The 18,139-nt window shown below is 37.6% G+C and overlaps 1 protein-coding gene across 1 annotated transcript in view; it reads left to right on the top strand.

Moving 5' to 3' along the window:
- The window catches only part of LOC141507381 (zinc finger protein GLI2-like), a 399,920-nt gene that overhangs the window by 344,398 nt on the left and 37,383 nt on the right, over window positions 1–18,139 (top strand). The window contains 2 exon segments of the mRNA XM_074214973.1: window positions 11,984–12,185; window positions 15,584–15,797. Of these exon segments, the coding sequence (XP_074071074.1) occupies window positions 11,984–12,185; window positions 15,584–15,797 (416 nt within the window).

Below are 18,139 nucleotides of genomic sequence, written 5' to 3'. Positions count from 1 at the left end.
AAAATTTAGTAATGCAAAGAAAGGCAAAATACAATCTCTACTCTTATGGAGCTTACATTCTAATGAAGGAGACAACCTGCAAACAACTATGTACATAGGACATATATTTATAGTGTAGATACAAAGCAATGTCAGAGAGAAGACACTAAGACAGTAGTGAAAGAACTTAGAGAAGACTTGTAGAAGAAGGAATTTGAAGTGAATCTGGAAAACTAGGGAAGCCAGGAGGTAGAGAGAATATACTAGGTATTCAAGACAACCAATGAAAAGGTTGAACAGAGTTGAGACACAATATCCTATGTGAAGAACAGAATAAAGACTAGTGTCCCTGGATAGTGGAGCATATTGAGGGGAAGAAAAGTATAAAAAGACTGTAATGGTAAGAACAGACTGGGTTTTAAAAGCAAAATAGAATATTCCTTTTTTTTAATTAATTGTTTTCTCTATCAGCAATATTCTTCTCTCTACCCCCACAGTCCCTCACCCAATTAAAAAAAGAAAAGAAAAACATAATGTCTGTTACAAATTTATATAGTCTAGCAAAACAAATTTCCACACCAATCTTCACCAAAAATTTCTATCTCAATCTGCACTCTTAGTCCATCACAACTCTACCTGGATGAAACAGCTCTAGAATCATGATTTATCATTGTGATGATCAGAATTCATAAATTTTTCTTAGTTTTCTTGTCTTTACATTAGTGTTGATGTTTTTCTGATTCTGTTCACTTCTCTTTGCATCAATTCATTCAAGTCTTCTTGGATTTTTTCTGAAATCATTTCCTGCATCATTTTTTACAACATAATATTATTCTATTACATTTACTCACCATAAATTACTCAGTCCTTCCCCAGTTGATTGGTTACCCCTCAGATTATTATTTTTGACATAACAAAAAGAGTTAATATAAATATTTTCATGCATCCTTAGAGTTTTGGTGGTTGTCATTTTTGTTTAGAACTAATTCCTCCTTTAATTTATTTTCCTCCTTTCTTTTCCTCCTTTCTTTTTTTGTTTCTTTTCTTTGTTTCTTTGTTTTCTTTCTTTCTTTCTTTCTTTCTTTCTTTCTTTCTTTCTTTCTTTCTTTCTCTTCTTTTTTCCTTTCTCTGTTTCTTTCTCTTTCTTTTTCTTCCTTCCTTCCTTCCTTCCTTCCTTCCTTCCTTCCTTCCTTCCTTCCTTCCTTCTTCCCTCCCCTCCTCCCTTTCTTTATCTTTATCTTTCTCCCTCTTTTTCTTTTTATTTCCTTCCTTTCCTTTCTTTCCCATTTCCCTCTTGTTTCCATGTTGAATGAAATGTATTTCTGTATCCAATTGTGTGTACATGTGTGTATCTTTCTCTTCTTTGGCAAGTTCAGATGAGAGTGAGGTTCAGCTTTCACACATTCCCCTCATTTCTTCTTCCTTGTTTGTATAGACTTCCACTTGTACCCCAATGATATGAAATAATTTTCCCCATTTTTTTCCTCTCCCTTCCCCTAGTGCATTCCTGTTCCTCTCCCTTTCCATCTCTCTTTTATGAAGATCATACATAATTGAATTACTCAAAACAGGATTCTCTATTTGATCCCAGCAGTGATAGAGAACTGCTGTAGTTTTATTGAACAAGAAAGGGCCAAGTCAGAGTTACACTTTGGGAAGATCATTTTGGCATTTGAGTAGAGGATGAACTGGTATGGAAGAGACTTGAGGCAAGAAGATCCAACAGAAGGCTATGGTAATAATAGTCAAGGCATGAGGTAATAAGGACCTGCACTAGGATGGTGTCTGTGTATAGAAAAGATATAGGATGGGGCAGCTAGGTGGTACCATGGAAAGCGCACCAACCCTGGAGTCAGGAGGACCTGAGTTCAAATGTGACCTTAGACACTAACTAGCCTTGTGACCCTGGTCAAGTCATTTAACTCTGCCTCAGAAAAAAAGAGGGAAAAAAAGTCCTTGGAGTCTGAAGATAAGGTCTCAACTCTCAACTTTTCTGCTTAATAACTGTGTTCAGGGGCATATCATTGCAACTTTCCCAACCTGAGTTTGCTTACACTTAAAATGAGGATAAAATAATATCAGATTACAAACCTTCCAGGGTTCTTTTTGTTACATTTTGTCCATTTCAAGTCATGTTTAAGTGTGAATTATCAATGTCTGAATACAAGTCAAACTGAAGCCCAGCCTTCATCATGAAGCCCTCACTATTTCCACCAGCCAAAAGTGAGCTCTTAACCCTCTGAAGGTTTGTGGTTTAGAGATCACAGAGGATCAGAGCTAGAAAGATTCTTAGGAAGCATATAGCCTAACCCCCTTCTTTCACAGATGAAGAAATTCAGGCTCGGGGAATAGGTGATAAGTAGCTGGGCTAGGCTTGGAACCGCATCTTCTGATGCTAAATCCATTGCTGTATACTCTGGATTGTCAAGTGACCTTTTATATGTGTATAAGTTTTGACTGTTAACATAGCAAGCTTCTTCAAGGCAAAGACCATGGTCAATATTTTTTTTTCTCATTATCTCCCACTGCTTCTAACCAGAGATACCCAGCAAAACACTTTTTAGAACTGATTTAGAGTTAATTGTGCACCTTAACAAAATCTTGCTATATAGTTATGCGTGTCTGATTGGTATGTGAAATACTTCTGGTCCCTCCGAATTCTGTCAGTTAAGTCATTAGTAACAAGTCCATTTTCTGCACAAGAAAAGTCTGGTCATATATTAGAAAGAACTCTGAATTTAAAGTTAAAGAATAAGGGTTCAAATTATGACTCAGTTACTTGTGACCTATATGATCTGAGGGAAATCATTGTAGCTCCTTCAGTTTCTTGATCCGTGAGATGAGATTTTAAGAGTACATGATTTTTTCTTTTTGCAAGGCAATAGGCCCAAGTGACTTGCTCAAGATCACACAGCTAAGTAGGAATTAAGTGTCTGAGGTCAGATTTGAACTCAGGTCCACCTGACTCTAAGGCTAGTGCTCTATCCACTGCACCACCTAGCTGCCCCAGAGCACCTGATCTATAAGGCACCTTTCTAATATGAATCCTTTGGTGCCACTTCATGGGCTCTCCATTCCATAAGTTCTTATAGGAATCTGACTCCATGTCCAAAATCATACTGGATGCTTTAGAAAAGGGAAAAAATATATTTTAAAAAATAGTGACTACACTTAAGACCTTAAACTCCAAAAGGAGAAATAAGACAAAATCAAATTAAAATCTCAAACCAGAATGTTTCAAGTTTCTATGACAGCAGAATATAAATCCCTGCCTTGATTTTGCATTTGTATATTCATTATGTAGCACATAGTAGATACTTAATAAATATTTAATTGATTCATAGTCTGGTAAACTAAATATTTTTGTTAATTGATAATTCATTTCTTCCTGAAAATCTTTCCAAGATATATTGATGTCTTTTCTTATCTCATTCTTTATGGGCTAGTCAGTTTTTGTGATAGGGTGGTATAGTGTGGATAGAGTGTAGAAGATTAGAGAAAGGTAGATCTAGCATTGTCTTGTCTCTGAGTCTTCCTAGCTGTGTGACCACGGCAAAGCTCAATTTGTAAAATGGGAATGACAAAAGCACCTAGCTTACTGAGTTGTTGTCAGGATTCAAGGAGACCATGCATAGAAAGTGCTTTTCAAATCTTCAAAAGTTACACAAATGGAAGCTACTATGATTTGATGTTTCAGAATATTGCAATGCCTCGATTATAAGCACCAAACATCACTTCTCATTGCCTGAGACAAGTTCTAGAAGATAAAAGAGAATGAATGTGTAGCTAAGATATAGGATCATAGATTGAAAGCTGGAAGGGATATCAGATTTGATCTAATCCAACATTTTCAACTAACAAATAAGGAATCTGAGACCCCAAAAAAGGTTAAATGGTTTTTCCAAAATTCTGTAGGGAGGAATTTAGATCAGAATTTGAACCCAGATCCTCTGACTCCAATTACAGTCCTCCTTTCACTACTGCTCTTTGGTGTACTTGAGGTTGATTTTTTAAATCCCTAGTATTAATTTATTTTCTTACAATATCTCCCCCCTTTTTGCTTTAAAGAAAGTACCCCCAAAACAGGGGAAGAGGAAAGGAGATAAGAAGCAATGAATAGTTCTGGTTATTAAGTTTTAATTAATCAAGACCTTACTGAGCATGAATAAACAAAGAAACAAGTGCAGATAGAATCAGGAATCTGGGCTCTGCTTCGGGCCCTTTCCCAAGCTACCTAACCTCACTTTATTTTTCCATAGCATAGTTCCCTCATCTCAGAAATGAGAGGGACATTTTTCCCAAGGTTCACTACAGTTGAAGATGTCTACAGACTCTCATTCCCTTTCCAGGCAAACCTAAAGAAATTCCTTTCCTTCTGTTTTTCTCATAGCTAGAGATGACCATGTTGAATCATTTTTATTAGACCATGAGTAAAAGATTCTCATGCAAAGACCAAATGCACTTATGAGAGGAAGATCCTTTATACTCTTTAATCCTGTTTACCTGGCAGTTGAGACTTCTGATTGACCCATTCATTCATTTAGGTGAGGAAACCTCATCTGGTCCAGAATTTCACTGTGGATGCTGATTTTGTGTAGTCTGTAGGGACTTTGTAATTTGCTGCGGGTCTGCAAGCTGGCAAGTTCAGTCCTAAATCAGGAACCTGGCTTGGCTCTTAATTTTGGAGGACCAACTTTAGGAACTTGGTGAAACTTTGTTCTGACTCTAGGGTCTATCTGAAAGAAAAAGGACAGTTGGCATGATGAAACTGCACTGATCCCTCTTTCTTTGTATAATTAAGCTTGGTACAAGAAATATTTATTAAGTCATCTAGGCTCACTTCTCAGCTCTTCATTGGCACTCAAATCCCACATTTCCAAACTGTTACCAAATCTTGCCATTTCTTTTTTACAAAATAAATTTGTTTATTTTTTCAACTACATGCAGAGAGTTTTCAACATTCGTTATTTGTAAGGTTTTGAATTCCATATTTTCATTCCTTTCTCCCTTCCCTCCTCCTCCCCTTGACAGCAAGTAATCTAATATAGATTTTACATGTATAACTGTTCATCACAGAATCAAAACAAAAGAGAAAAAATGAGAGGAGAAAGAACATGAAAATTTTTTAAAATTGAAAATAGTATGCTTTGGCCTGTAGACTCTACAGTTTCTTCTCTGGTTATGGATGGTATTTTCCATCACAAGATCTTTAGAACTGTCATTGATCATTGTATTGCTGAGAACAGCAGATCTATCATAGTTGACCATCAAACAATGTTGCTATTAATTGTGTACAATGTTCTTCTGGTTCTGCTCAATCAACATCAGTTCATGGAAGTCTTTCCAGGTTTTTCTGAAGTCTGGTCTCTCATATAATACAATTTGTTCAGCTGTTCCTCAATTGATGGTCATCTTTTCAATTTCTAGTTTTTTGCCACTATAAAAAAGAGCTGTTATAAATATTTTTGTACATTTGGGATACAGACCTAGTAGTGGTGTTGCTGGATCTGAGAGTATGCCCAGTTTTATTTCTCTTTGGGTATAGTCCCAAACTGCTCTCCAGAATAGTTGGATCGGTTCATAACTCTACCAAGAAGAGTGCATTAGTGTCCCAGTTTTCCCACATCCCCTCCAACATTCATCATTTACCTTTTTGTTGTCATATTGGCCAATCTCATAGGTGTGAGGAGTACCTCAGAATTGTTTTAATTGCATTTCTCTAATCAGTAATGTAAATCTTGGCATTTCTACCTTTACAGCATCTCTCCTCTAATATTGTCACCACCCTTCTGCAGGACCTCATTTCCTCATACATTATCTCAGTAGCCTGCTGATAGATTTCCCTGCCTTGTCTCTCCCCTCTTCAATTCATCCTCCACTCAGCTGCCAAAATGACTTTCTATAGCATGTCTGACCATGTCACTGGTTACTCAATAAACTCTATGGCTTCCTATGACCTCCAGGATCAAATATAAAATCTTCTGTTGAGGATTTGAGACTTTTCTTAGCCTGACTCCTTCCTCCCTTTCCATTCTTCTTATACTTTACTACCTTCCACAATCTCTGCATTACTGAGACAATCTCCTTGCTCTTTCTCATCCCATATCTAAGCCTTTCCCTTTGATGTCCCCCCATGCCTGGAATGCTGTCTCCCTCATCACCTCTGCCCCTGGCTCCCTAACTTCCTTCAAAATTCAAATCCCACCTCTTACAATTTACTTCTTTTTAAGAAAGCTTCCATTTATATTGTGGACATCCAGTGGTCTGCATGTTTTTCTCCCCAGCTAGAATGTGAGCTCTGTGAGGAAAAAAGCAACATATTTTTGTCTTTATATCCATAGCACTTAACATGCTTGGCCTACAATAAGCACTTAATAAATGCTTGTTACCTGATTAAGTTTGCCTACTATGTGCAAGTCACTGGGATTACTGTTTGTAGCTATTTATTTTGTCTTTTAGCAATGAGGCATAGTTCAAAATGCACTGGGTTTAAGATTTCAAAAGGTCTAGACTTGATTCCTGACTCTGCCAGTTTCTAATTTTGTGTTCACTTAATCTCTCTGGGTCATCTTCTCTGTAGGAATTGAGGAGGTTAAATTAGATAATCTCTAAATCTTTTTCTAGTTCTAGGCCTATATTTCTGTAAAAACTGTGTAGCCTATTGGATAGAACATGGGCTTAGAATCAGGAAGACTTGAGTTTTACCACCTCTGGTCTTCAGTTGCCTTGTCTGTAAAATACGGATAATAACAGTAACTATCATAAGGTATAATAAATTAGTGTGTGTGTGTGTAAAAAGTGATATAGGACCACTGTGATAGGTTCAGTGAAAGATATAGAGAAGAAGAAAAATAGGTATCATTTTTATAATGCTTTAAAGTGGCAAAGGAGGTAAAGACAAATTGTGGGAGGTTAGGGATGGAGAGAGGGAGAAGGGACAGACAAAGAAAATCCACTAGGTCAGAAAGAACTTTGGGGAGGTCAGAATTAGTCTTACAACTTATCTTAAGGTTGCTTCATTTCCCAAATGAAAGTAGCAGGAATAGGAACTACCCCTCTTGAAGGGAAGGAGATGTTAAAAGGACTGACATGATAACCTATGGGAGTCACAGCAGAGCCAGGGGATAGTGTGAACAAAAAAAAAAAGCCAACAAAAAACCAGGCAGGGTCAGGAGCCTCCTTGGACTGTGTAGCTGTTGTTAATAAGCCACAGACTGCAGCTGGTGAGAGATGAGAGCCTGAACTCTGAGCTGTCAGATTGTCTATGTGTGTGTTTGTGTGTGTGTGTGTGTGTGTGTATGTTTAAATATACTTTTACTTCCAAGTTCCCAGAGTCTCATCATTCTTATGAATTGACTACTCAGCACAGTACAAATACTTCCTTCCCCTTCTGTTCCTCCCACACAGGCTCATGCAAGCCTTCTTCAAGTCCCAAATGCACCCCATGTAAGCTGGCTTCCTTTCCCAACCTCTCATTCATAATCAATGGAAAGGCCTTTTGTTGTCCTAAGTTCTCTCTGCATCACTAAAAGGGCCGACAGTTTAGAGGCTAAAACAGCCAGCTATTCACCCGATGGCAGGCCCAGAGCTACTCTGGGGAAGCCAGCCAAAGCTCTTGGTTAGGGGTACTTTTAACGATTGAAGCCATGTGACATTGCTGGCCTGGGGTGCCCTGAATCCCCACTTTTATTTCTAGAGGTGGAGGGGATAGGCTAAGGAAAATGCCTCTCTCCACAGGATAGCCCTAGGTAGGATAACCTGACTTATTCAAGTGGATCTGACCAGTCCTTCATTAAGGAATGATTTAAGTGTCTATGTAATGGGCAAAGAAACCAGAGGGAGTTACAAAGATAATTAAAATATACCTGTCTTCATAAAGCCTATCATTTAGCAGTGGGGGGGGGGGGGGGCAGACAAAACAAACCGAGAAACATTGTGGGGTGAAAATAAGAGCTAATTATTTTTATCTGATTTTTGAACTTTGGAGCTGAAAACTTAGATTTGTATATCAGTTGAGATACTTCCTGCATAATCTTGTGTTAAACACTTGTCTCTCTGGGCTTAAATTTCTTATTCTGTAAAATGAGGGGATGCAACAGCATGCTTTAAGATTCCTACTTGCTTTAGTTCTCATGCTCCTACATATTATCTTACATACATGTTATAATTAACTATGCACAATTACAATGCCCCATAGGATATGATAAGAGCAAAAGTCAAATTAAAGTAATGAATATTTATTAAACACCTACTATATATCAGGCATTGTGCAAAGCATTGGAGTCCCAAAGTAAAGGAAAAAAGAATTCCAATTCTCATATTAGAAAGGGGCTCCCTTTCTTTTCTTTAGGTTTTTTTTTGCAAGGCAAACAGGGTTAAGTGGCTTGCCCAAGGCCACACAGCTAGGTAATTATTAAGTGTCTGAGACCGGATTTGAACCCAGGTACTCCTGACTCCAGGGCTGGTGCTTTATCCACTGCACCACCTAGCCGCCCCAGGGGCTCACTTTCTAACATAACATTGGGGAATCTGATGGATTGACTATGGTCTCAGTGAGATTCTTGACATCCAGACTTCAGGGGGCAGACAATGGGCAAGCAGGATATGTGCAGTATAAACTAGGGGTAGTTTCAGAAAGAAGGTATTTAAGGGGTCTAGAAAAGGCTGTTGATAGAAGGAGGGGGTTTTTAGCTGAGTCTTGAAAGAAGCCAGGAAGCAGAGAGGTGGAGAGAGAACATTCCAGGCATGGGGGACAGCCATAGGAAGAGAACAAAGTGTTAGGTCTGGTTGTTTGTGGGAGCAGTTTCTGGAGTAACAAGTGTACCTTATAAGGTCATTATGAGTAAACCGCCTATTTAGAAATCAAATTTTATTCATCCATTTAAGGGTAATTAGGCTCTAGGAAGTTGATTCACATTAACCATATTCACTTGAGATGGATTTATAAGCCAAAATGCCAGTTTATTACTTTACTAGGGAAAAAAAATGTGTGCTGCTTCCATGAATATTGGAATACTTAAATCAGCCAGCTATCTCCCAGAAGCAGGCATATGGTGAAGGAAGAGAATCTGCATTCAAATTCTGACTTCTAACGCAATACCTATGTGACCTTGGACAAGTCACTTAATTTGTCTGGAACTCAATTTCCTCTTCCTGAATAGGAGTAGAATTGGACTTGATGATCTACAAGGGCATTTCACCTCTAAACCCATGCATTGTGTGGGAATTCTTGTTAGCCTGTTATTTCTGCAACATTTTAGCCTTATATTTCCTTTCTAAATTTGGAATTCTTGTTTCTGATTTCTTTTGTGGTCATCGCCATCTTGAATCCACACATTCCCTCTTTCAGCATTTCTATTTCCTAGTTGCCCTACTTCATCTAGAACTCTCCTATCTCTGCCTTCAGATTACCTGCCTACCAATGCCACTGTTAGCCTTCTGGATTTCTGTTATCTGGTCTTCTTCCATGCTAATTGTCTTGAGATCTGAAGTTTCATATAATAGCAAACTGATTTCACTACTGAGCTGACTCTTTCCTTTTTATCACATCCTGTATTACCTGCAATAAGATGCTAGCTTCACTTAGACTCGTGTAAGGTAAATCAAACATTTATAGGATCAGTGACCTCTAAAGATATCATGCTCCCCTCTGTTTGGGTGAAATTCATAGGAGGCAAAAATCTCACTTAAATTATCCCATAATATATAAAATCTTGGACTCAGAAAAGATAAACCCTTTTATTTTATATGAGGCAAATTAATTTGCCCACAACAGTATATAGAACTGGGGTAGGTACCAAGGTCACCTGATACCTCTTTCCAGGAGTCTTTTTGACTTATCATATTGTTTCTGCTTTTCCAAAATAGCATCAATAAAATCATGATTATTACATGGAAAAGGTATTCATGTTACCTAGACAGTTCTAAAGTACTCAACAATGTGCTAAAATCTCTTCCAATTAGGGCTTTTTACACATAAAAGAATATTTTTTTAAAAAATAGAATAGTAAGCACAAAACTAAATGCAAGCAAAATTTCCCAATCATTTAGTGAGTATCAATTATGTGTATGCTAGGTGTTACAGAGGATCAAAAAAGTCAGCATTAGGTACAGATCTTACACTCCAGAAGTTTTCATTATGGATGATGATGATAGCACTCATTGAGTAAATTGGGAAAGAACTTTATAGATACTATTTCATTTTATCCTCCCAAGTCTAGAAGGTAGATATCCTTGTCATTCTTATTTTACAGATGAGAAGCTAAGGCAGGCAGAGATTAAATGATTTGTTCCACAGTCATACTAGTAAGCATCTGAGGTTGAATTTGAACTACCATCTTCCTGACTCCAGATCCAGCTAGATTCTAACTTCTAGCTGGAAAAATTCTAACAGGGAAAAACTAAAATATTTCACTTTGCTTATTTTAACACTAAGTTTCCTGCCCCTTTTAAGAAGAATATCCATTAGAACATTTAGCATTTAAGTGAGTGGTTTTAAACCCTGAGACTCGGTTTTCTATATGTAAACTGTACCTATCTTTCAGAACTACTATGAGAAAGTCATTTTGAAGGAACTGTAATATAAAGGCAAGAGTACTTGATGGAGACCAAGTCTAGCCCATACTTTCCTATCACCTTGATATGTGGCCTTGGGGAATTAACTTGGTTTTTCTAGTCGGTCAATCAGTCAATAAACATTTATCAAGCACCTACTATTAATCAGACCCTCTGTTAAGCACTGGAGGGATATTAAAAAAGGCAAAGATAATCCCTGCCCACAATCTAATGGGGAGAGAATATACAAAGAAATATATGCAAAGCTAGCTATAGACAGGATACTTAGGAAAAATTAATAGAATAAAGGCACTAGAATTACAAGGGATTGTGAAAGTTTTCCAGTAGAATATGAAATTTTAATTGGCACTTAAAAGAAACCTAGTACTCAGGAGCAGGGGAGGAGGTTAGACCACAAGATCCCCTGGTTCTTTCAGCTCTTTGAATCTGTGACTTATAAAAGTGAGCTTCTCAGTTGGAAGAATAAGCATTAGAAGTGTATTGTCGTTGGATATTAGCCATAATATTTTACTTTTGTTTATGTATATGATATTGTCCTTAGATAGTATATCTCATTTTTTAAAATGAAAAGGAAAGATGACCTGGAATAATTTTGGGTCTTCAAGAACTAAGAAGAGAGACAACAGACAACTACTAGCTTCCAAGGACTGGAAGCTCCATGCTTACTTTCACCCCTGGCACCAAGAGTTTAAAGCCAGGTTCAGGCAGCTACCTTTTATATGGACAAGTTTGAGTTTAGCATAATGGAAAGACTTCACATTTGCAGTCAATGTATTTGGATTCAGATTTTTACTCTACCATTTAACATCTCTGAGACTCTCAGTTTCCTATGTGTAACAGTAACAAAGTTATTTATGAGAAAGGCATTTTGTATACCTTAAACACTATGGAAATAGAAACTATTATTATACCATATATTATATAAATTCACTAAATTTCATACTTGTACATAATCTAACACACCTGCAGATGAGTGAAGCAATGCCTAAAGCACTACACCTAGAGGTAGGAAGATTTGAGTTTAAATCCAAACTCAGACACTTAGCTGTGAGAACTTAGGCAAGTCACTTTAACCTGTTTGCCTCATCTGCAAAATAAGAATAATCATAGCACCTGTCTTCCAGGATTGTCAAGAGTTTCAAATGAGATAATAAATGCTAACTATGGTTGTGTGCTCTTTTAGCAGAATATATGGTGCTTAATAGGGACTGGGTCTTATTCCTTCTTGTATAACATTGACTTTCTAGGTTCAGGGACTGCTTTATTTTTGTTCTGTATCCTGGCTCTGAACACAGTGCCTGGCAAGTAACTAACAATGTTTGCTGAATTTAAGTTAATTGACTGGGCGGTTTGTTTTAAAGGTTCTTCTTTCAATCTCACAGAAAGCATTTCAAACTAACCAGCTCTGCCTTTGCTCTTTCCTTTGCAGTGTCCCGATTTTCCAGTCCTCGGGTGACCCCAAGGTTAAGTCGCAAGCGGGCCCTGTCGATCTCCCCGCTCTCAGATGCCAGCATTGATCTGCAGACAATGATTAGAACCTCTCCCAACTCTCTGGTGGCTTATATTAATAACTCCCGAAGCAGTTCGGCTGCTAGTGGTTCCTATGGACATCTGTCTGCGGGGGCAATCAGGTAAAAGAGAGAGAGTGGCATGTTTGATCTTTGGTTAAGAGATTGACTACAAGGCCCTCTTGAACTTGGGAATCTCCCATATCAGGGAAAGCAAGTTCTCAGGTGCCAGTCTAATTCAGTAAGACTAACTGCTATACCTCAGAGATCAGAAGCTTTGGTCTGGGGGAATTTGGTGGGAGTGGTATTTAATTGGTCCTTTGAACTGTGGGAGATGGGCAGCAAATCCTTTTATAGATCAGCATAAAAGTAACTTTTCCCATTAATGTTGTGTGTTTCTTAAAGACTAATGATAAAGAGTCCAAGTAGACTTCTGTGGGATTCATCCTCAGTTCTGACTTATTGGGGAGGGTGAGAGGGGAGTCCAACTTTCATCTTATACCCTCCCTTCTGATGTGAATGGTGAAACTGGTCAGGTCCATGACAAGAGATACAATCATGAAATCAAGGACACACCCCAGGTGGGTGTTTTAATTTCCACTGAATATTAACTGGGTCATTAAGCTGCCAGGTTGTCTGTTGGACCATAACCATAGTATTTACACTAAGGAATTCTCTATCCCAATGACAAATATCCCATTGTGTTATATAACAAACTACCTGTCCAAATCCTATTTACAAAATCATATTAAGAATCCGCCTTTCTTCCTCCCTTCCTGTCTATGCAGTCCTTGGCCACTCTCTTATTAAGGATTTCATTCCATAACACATTAGAATGAAAAAGTCAACTTATTCAAAACTTGGAGAACAGTCAGATCATAAAAAATGTTGGGAAGTTTAAATAGTCTTCTGCCCTTTGACCTGAGGGTAAAATTGTTTATAACTAGTCACCACTTATTGGGGTGGGGGTGGGGGTGGGGGCAGCTCAGCTGTTATAAATGGTACCTGAAGTGGTGATGCAGGTAGGAGTCTCCATCAGCCATGCTCTTCTGTCAAATGAGAAACTAGTTAGTGTTAAACGGCTAAAGGCTGCTCTTTCTGTTCCCTACACAGAATGTCAAGATATGTGTGTTGACCTCACCTAATATTTTAGAAGAGAAACAAAAGATATTTCAGCTTCACATAAATGAGGGATGGGGAGGAAGCATATTAGTGAGAGCTGAAAGATAGAAAATGATAGAAATGGAGTCCTCTGTCCCCATATTTTCACACCCTTCTACCCAGCTCTGGCCCTTATGATCCAGGAAAAAAGAAAATCAGATTGTAAATCCTAAGAAAAATTAGGCAATGAAATTTAAATAAAACCATATAAGAAAGGCAAAAATAAAATTAGTAAATGATCCCTTCCATCTTTATTCTTTTTTGTTTAAATTCATGAAGATTTACATCTAAGGGAAAACGTTGTCTACTCCATACTAGCAGGCCTTTGTGTAACCTTAGCCGAGAGTGCTGACACCAAAGGAAGAAGTAATGTGACTTGTGGGTAGAAGATATGTGAGAAGAGTGAGTCCATGCAAATTTTGTAGCCTAGATAAAAGATGTGCAAAGACCTGGATAGGTCTTTTTGTTATTGTTTGTTTCTTTTATTTAATTAGTGTGTGAGGTAAACTCCATGCTTACTTATACTTCTGGCACCAACAGTTTAAAGCCAGGCACAGGCAGCTACCTTTTAACTGGTATCCAAGCAGCTTAAAAATTCAAATAATCAAATGTTTGAAATTTTTTTCAAAAAATTCTACTTGGTATGTGATGTTATACAATTTACTTAAACCTCTCTTGGTCTCAGTTTACTATTCTGTAAAAGGAGGAGAACGAACTAGATGAATTCTAAATCCTTATTTATCCTGGACTTTTGCTGAGAAGGAAAACATGTGTGTGTGTGTGTGTGTGTGTGTGTGTGTGTGTGTATATATATATATATATATACATATATATATAAAACAAAAGTTTACACAAACAAAACACTCTAAGGAGATATCAGAATTCATACAGACCCAGTCCCATATTCTGCAATTTTACTTCTATAGGACGATATAGTGATATCAGATATTCAGAATGATGGCTCTAATACAACTGATGTACCTCACTAAAGACAGATTTAGTTATGATCAGCATCATTTTAAGACATTGTTTTTTGTGTCATAATTCTGTGAAATTCAGTGACATTATATTATATTATATTATATTATATTATATTATATTATATTATATATATAAATTCATAGGATAGCTCTGTTATCTATAATTCTATAAAAAAAGGACCCCCTCCATCCCTGGACAAATGAAAGTCTTTGTTTACAATGTGATTTTTATAGCTTGGCATTTCAACAGTGTGCTGCCTGATAACTATGGAGACTAATTGCATCTTCATCATGAGTCAGTCAACCAACCGACAAGTATTTATTTATTATTAACCATGTGTCCAGCATGTGGTATAATTAAAGAGACATAAAGGATATAACTTATGATCTGTGTAACTTTGGGCAAGTCATTTAACCTCTGGGCTTTAGTATCCTTATCTGTAAAATGAGGAGTATAAATTATATTTCTAAGGTCTCTTCCAGCTCTAAATCTATGATACTATCATCTTGTGTTTTTAAGCCATTAATAATATAATAGAGAAATGAAATCTACAATTAGGACACAATTAGGAAACAAGAATAAAAAAACACTGAACTTTTTAAAATGCAACTTCAGAAAAGGAGAGATTACTATGGGTTAGAGCCAATAAGAGAAGGAAATGGGACTTGAGCTGAGCCTTAAAAAATAAGTAAGTTGGGCAGAGGTAGGATATTCCAGGTGAAGGAACACAGAGAACAATAGGCACAAAAGTATGTTGGGATATGCAGGCTACTTGGTGGAAACCAGTTACAGGAGCAATGGGGAGAGACAGGAACAAAGGTTGATGGGTAAAGTCAGCAACAGACTGTGCAGTACCTGAAAACCAAGCAAAGGAACTGAAGATTGATTGAAAGGACAATAAAGAATTATTTATGTATTCTTGATATGGGAAGTGACTTAGTAGGTTTTCAGTAGGATTTATTTCAATTCATTTCATAAGGCCCTAGAATTCCCTAGAATTTGAATATGGACTTTTATCTCTGTCTTAACCTGACTGTAATGAGATCAGATATAGGTTTTCTCCTTTGTTCCAAAATGATAACTTCTCATAGAGATACATTTCCTTCTTCCCAAGTCCTCTTTGTATCTTTAGTTTGTAAAAACTCAATTTAAGTATGAGACCTTTCTGCCAGTATCTTTCTCCTCCAAAACTATCTGTATTTTTGTGCTCATTTTGAATACACACACACACACACACACACACACACACACACACACACACATATGTTGTCTACCTTAATAGAGTATATGAGCCTTGAGCTATTTCCTATATAGTGGGAACCTAATACTTGACTGATTGGTAGAGTAATTTATTGATTGATTGATGTTTTTTGTTGCAGCCCAGCCTTCACTTTCCCTCACCCCATCAATCCAGTGGCCTATCAGCAGATCCTGAGCCAGCAGAGGGGTCTGAGCTCAGCCTTTGGACACACCCCACCCTTAATCCAACCCTCTCCCACCTTTCCTAGCAGGCAGCACATGGCTGTCATCTCAGTCAACCCCACTCCAACACAGCTCAGCAACAGCAGCAACTGCATAGCTGACTCAAACCAGGTAAGAGGTTGGGAAGGAAGGAGGTACACATGGTTAAAATTCAAAAAAGATGTTTTGTCTTTTTTTTAAATATGTAATTAATCTGTAATTTAATCTTTAATTTGTGAAATTTAATCTGTAGGAGGAGGCCAATAGAATTAAGCGCTGTGCAGTCAAACTTTATTTTGGACTTTTTCTTTTCTATGCCAGTTATTTAGAATGTCCTGGTATGGGTGATTCGTGTAGGCTTAACCTGTGGAAAGAACACTAGAGTAGAATCAGGAGACCTGAATTCTAGTCCTCATGCTTTGAAACTCAATGATAAAATAATTCCTACCTTGCTTAACTTGCCATATAGTTGTAGGGATGAAAGAAAGTGATTACAGTGAAAACGCTTTGGAATACATAAAGCAACGAATTGTACAATTGTAAAGAATTATTATGAAAGCTGAAAAGGGTTTTGTAATGTTCTGAATTGTATTTCCCCAATTTATAAACCAGTTTCCCCTAAGGCACTTATATTTATATACATTTTAGGGAAAACATCCCCAAAATTTCCTGATCCACATGTCTGCAGGGTCTGATAATATCCCATGGACTCCCTTACTCCCATTCTCCTCAGTTCAGATGAAAGGTTGCCCACAGCCTTGTGGTCAACCACACAGGACCTGACCTGATGGAAAAATCAGATCCCACTGAAGTGAGAGGAAGGAGCCTCCAGATCTTTATTTACTTTTTAATTTAATTTTTATGACCCTCCTCCCAAAAATATATTAAGATCCTTAGTGTTGACAATAGGATGGATCAGCAGAAGGGTATTAAACTGAAAGTCAAGGACCCTTCATGAGTCTAATCCCTGCTCTTTCATTAACTTCCAGTGAAGCTTTGTTGACTCACTTCCTCTCTCTCTCTCTCTCTCTCTCTCTCTCTCTCTCTCTCTCTCTCTCTCTCTCTCTCTCTCAGCACTGGTTTTCTTATTTATAAAATGAGCAGGTTTGGATGATAGTTCTTTCTAGATCTCTTTTGGTTTTTAAATTCTATTGTCCTCATGATGCCTAATATCCTTCCCAGCGCTAAAATTCTTTTAGCTATGGCAAAGGAAAAGAGAGGAGGAAAGATATTTTGGCATTTTAAATCAATGTGGAGAAAGGAGGGGAAGAAACAGGGAAGTACTGATATTTCATCATTGAGATGATTGGGTTATTAACTGACAGAAAAGTGTGGAGGTGGGAGAAGGGGTGCTTCGAAAGGGAAGCTAGGTGGCTATTTGAATGAGCCAAAAAGATACGTGTTCAAAGTCCACCTCCAACATTTGCTAGTTGTGTGACCCTGAGTGAGTCATGTAAACATTCTCAAATAAGATATTTGCAAAGCCCTTAGCATACCATCTGGTACCACAGAAATGTCTAATAAATAACTTATTTTCTCTATCTCTCTCAACCTCAGTAAAATTAGAGAGCTGAATTTGGTAGTCTCTAAAATCACTTCTAGCTCTAAATCTATAATCCTGTATCTGCTACTTCTTCAACCTAGTGAAACTTGACAATGAACTGTGAAAGATTTTGGGGATAGTAGGAGCCTATGGAATTGGAAGGACAGCTTGGTGATGTAATATATAGAATGTCTGGCCTGGGATTGGGAAGACTCATCTTTGTGAGTTCCAATCTGTCCTCAGACACTTATTAGCTGTGACCCTGGGCAAGTCACTTAACCCTATTTGTCTCATATATAAAATAAGAACTGGAGAAAGAAATGGCAAATCACTTCAGTGTCTTTGCCAAAAAAAAAAATTCAAATGAGGTTACAAAGGATCTGGACTTGACTGAAACAACTGAACAACAAAGTGGAATCTGATCTCACTAAAATTTGGGGGATTCGAGACAACAAGGAAAATTTTGCTTTCATACTCAGTCCAGGCTCAATCCTGACCAAGAGCTTTTCCTTACCATTATTCTGACATAGACTTTCTCCCTCTACACTAGCCAGAAAATGTCCAAATCTTTCTAAAAGAGATACACTGCCCCTAATGTATGGTTTTCCATCAATATATGGACACATCATGGTTTTGAATGTCACAGAGAAGCAAGAAGTAGGTCCTTAGCCAATCCTAGCCAAACAACCTCAGTCATGATCGTGGCCATATTTCTAGCAGAAAATGACAGTATTGAGTAAAGAACATGAGGATGGACTATTCTTGCTTTCAAAATTCCCAAAATGATTGGAAAAAGCCATGCTCACTAGCATCCTTTCACAGTTTTCCCTTTTACTAATGGTTTTAATTCCCATGGTTGGGGGGAATGACACACTTGGGAGTAAGGTTAGTGGTGAGTGGGAGTGATTTGCCTTAATTTTCTCATCTATAA

Source organism: Macrotis lagotis, chromosome 1 (assembly GCF_037893015.1).
Source record: "Macrotis lagotis isolate mMagLag1 chromosome 1, bilby.v1.9.chrom.fasta, whole genome shotgun sequence".
NCBI classification, from domain to species: domain Eukaryota; kingdom Metazoa; phylum Chordata; class Mammalia; order Peramelemorphia; family Peramelidae; genus Macrotis; species Macrotis lagotis.
Note: the sequence above shows the minus strand (reverse complement) of the source record. Positions and strands in the feature narration are given on the sequence as shown.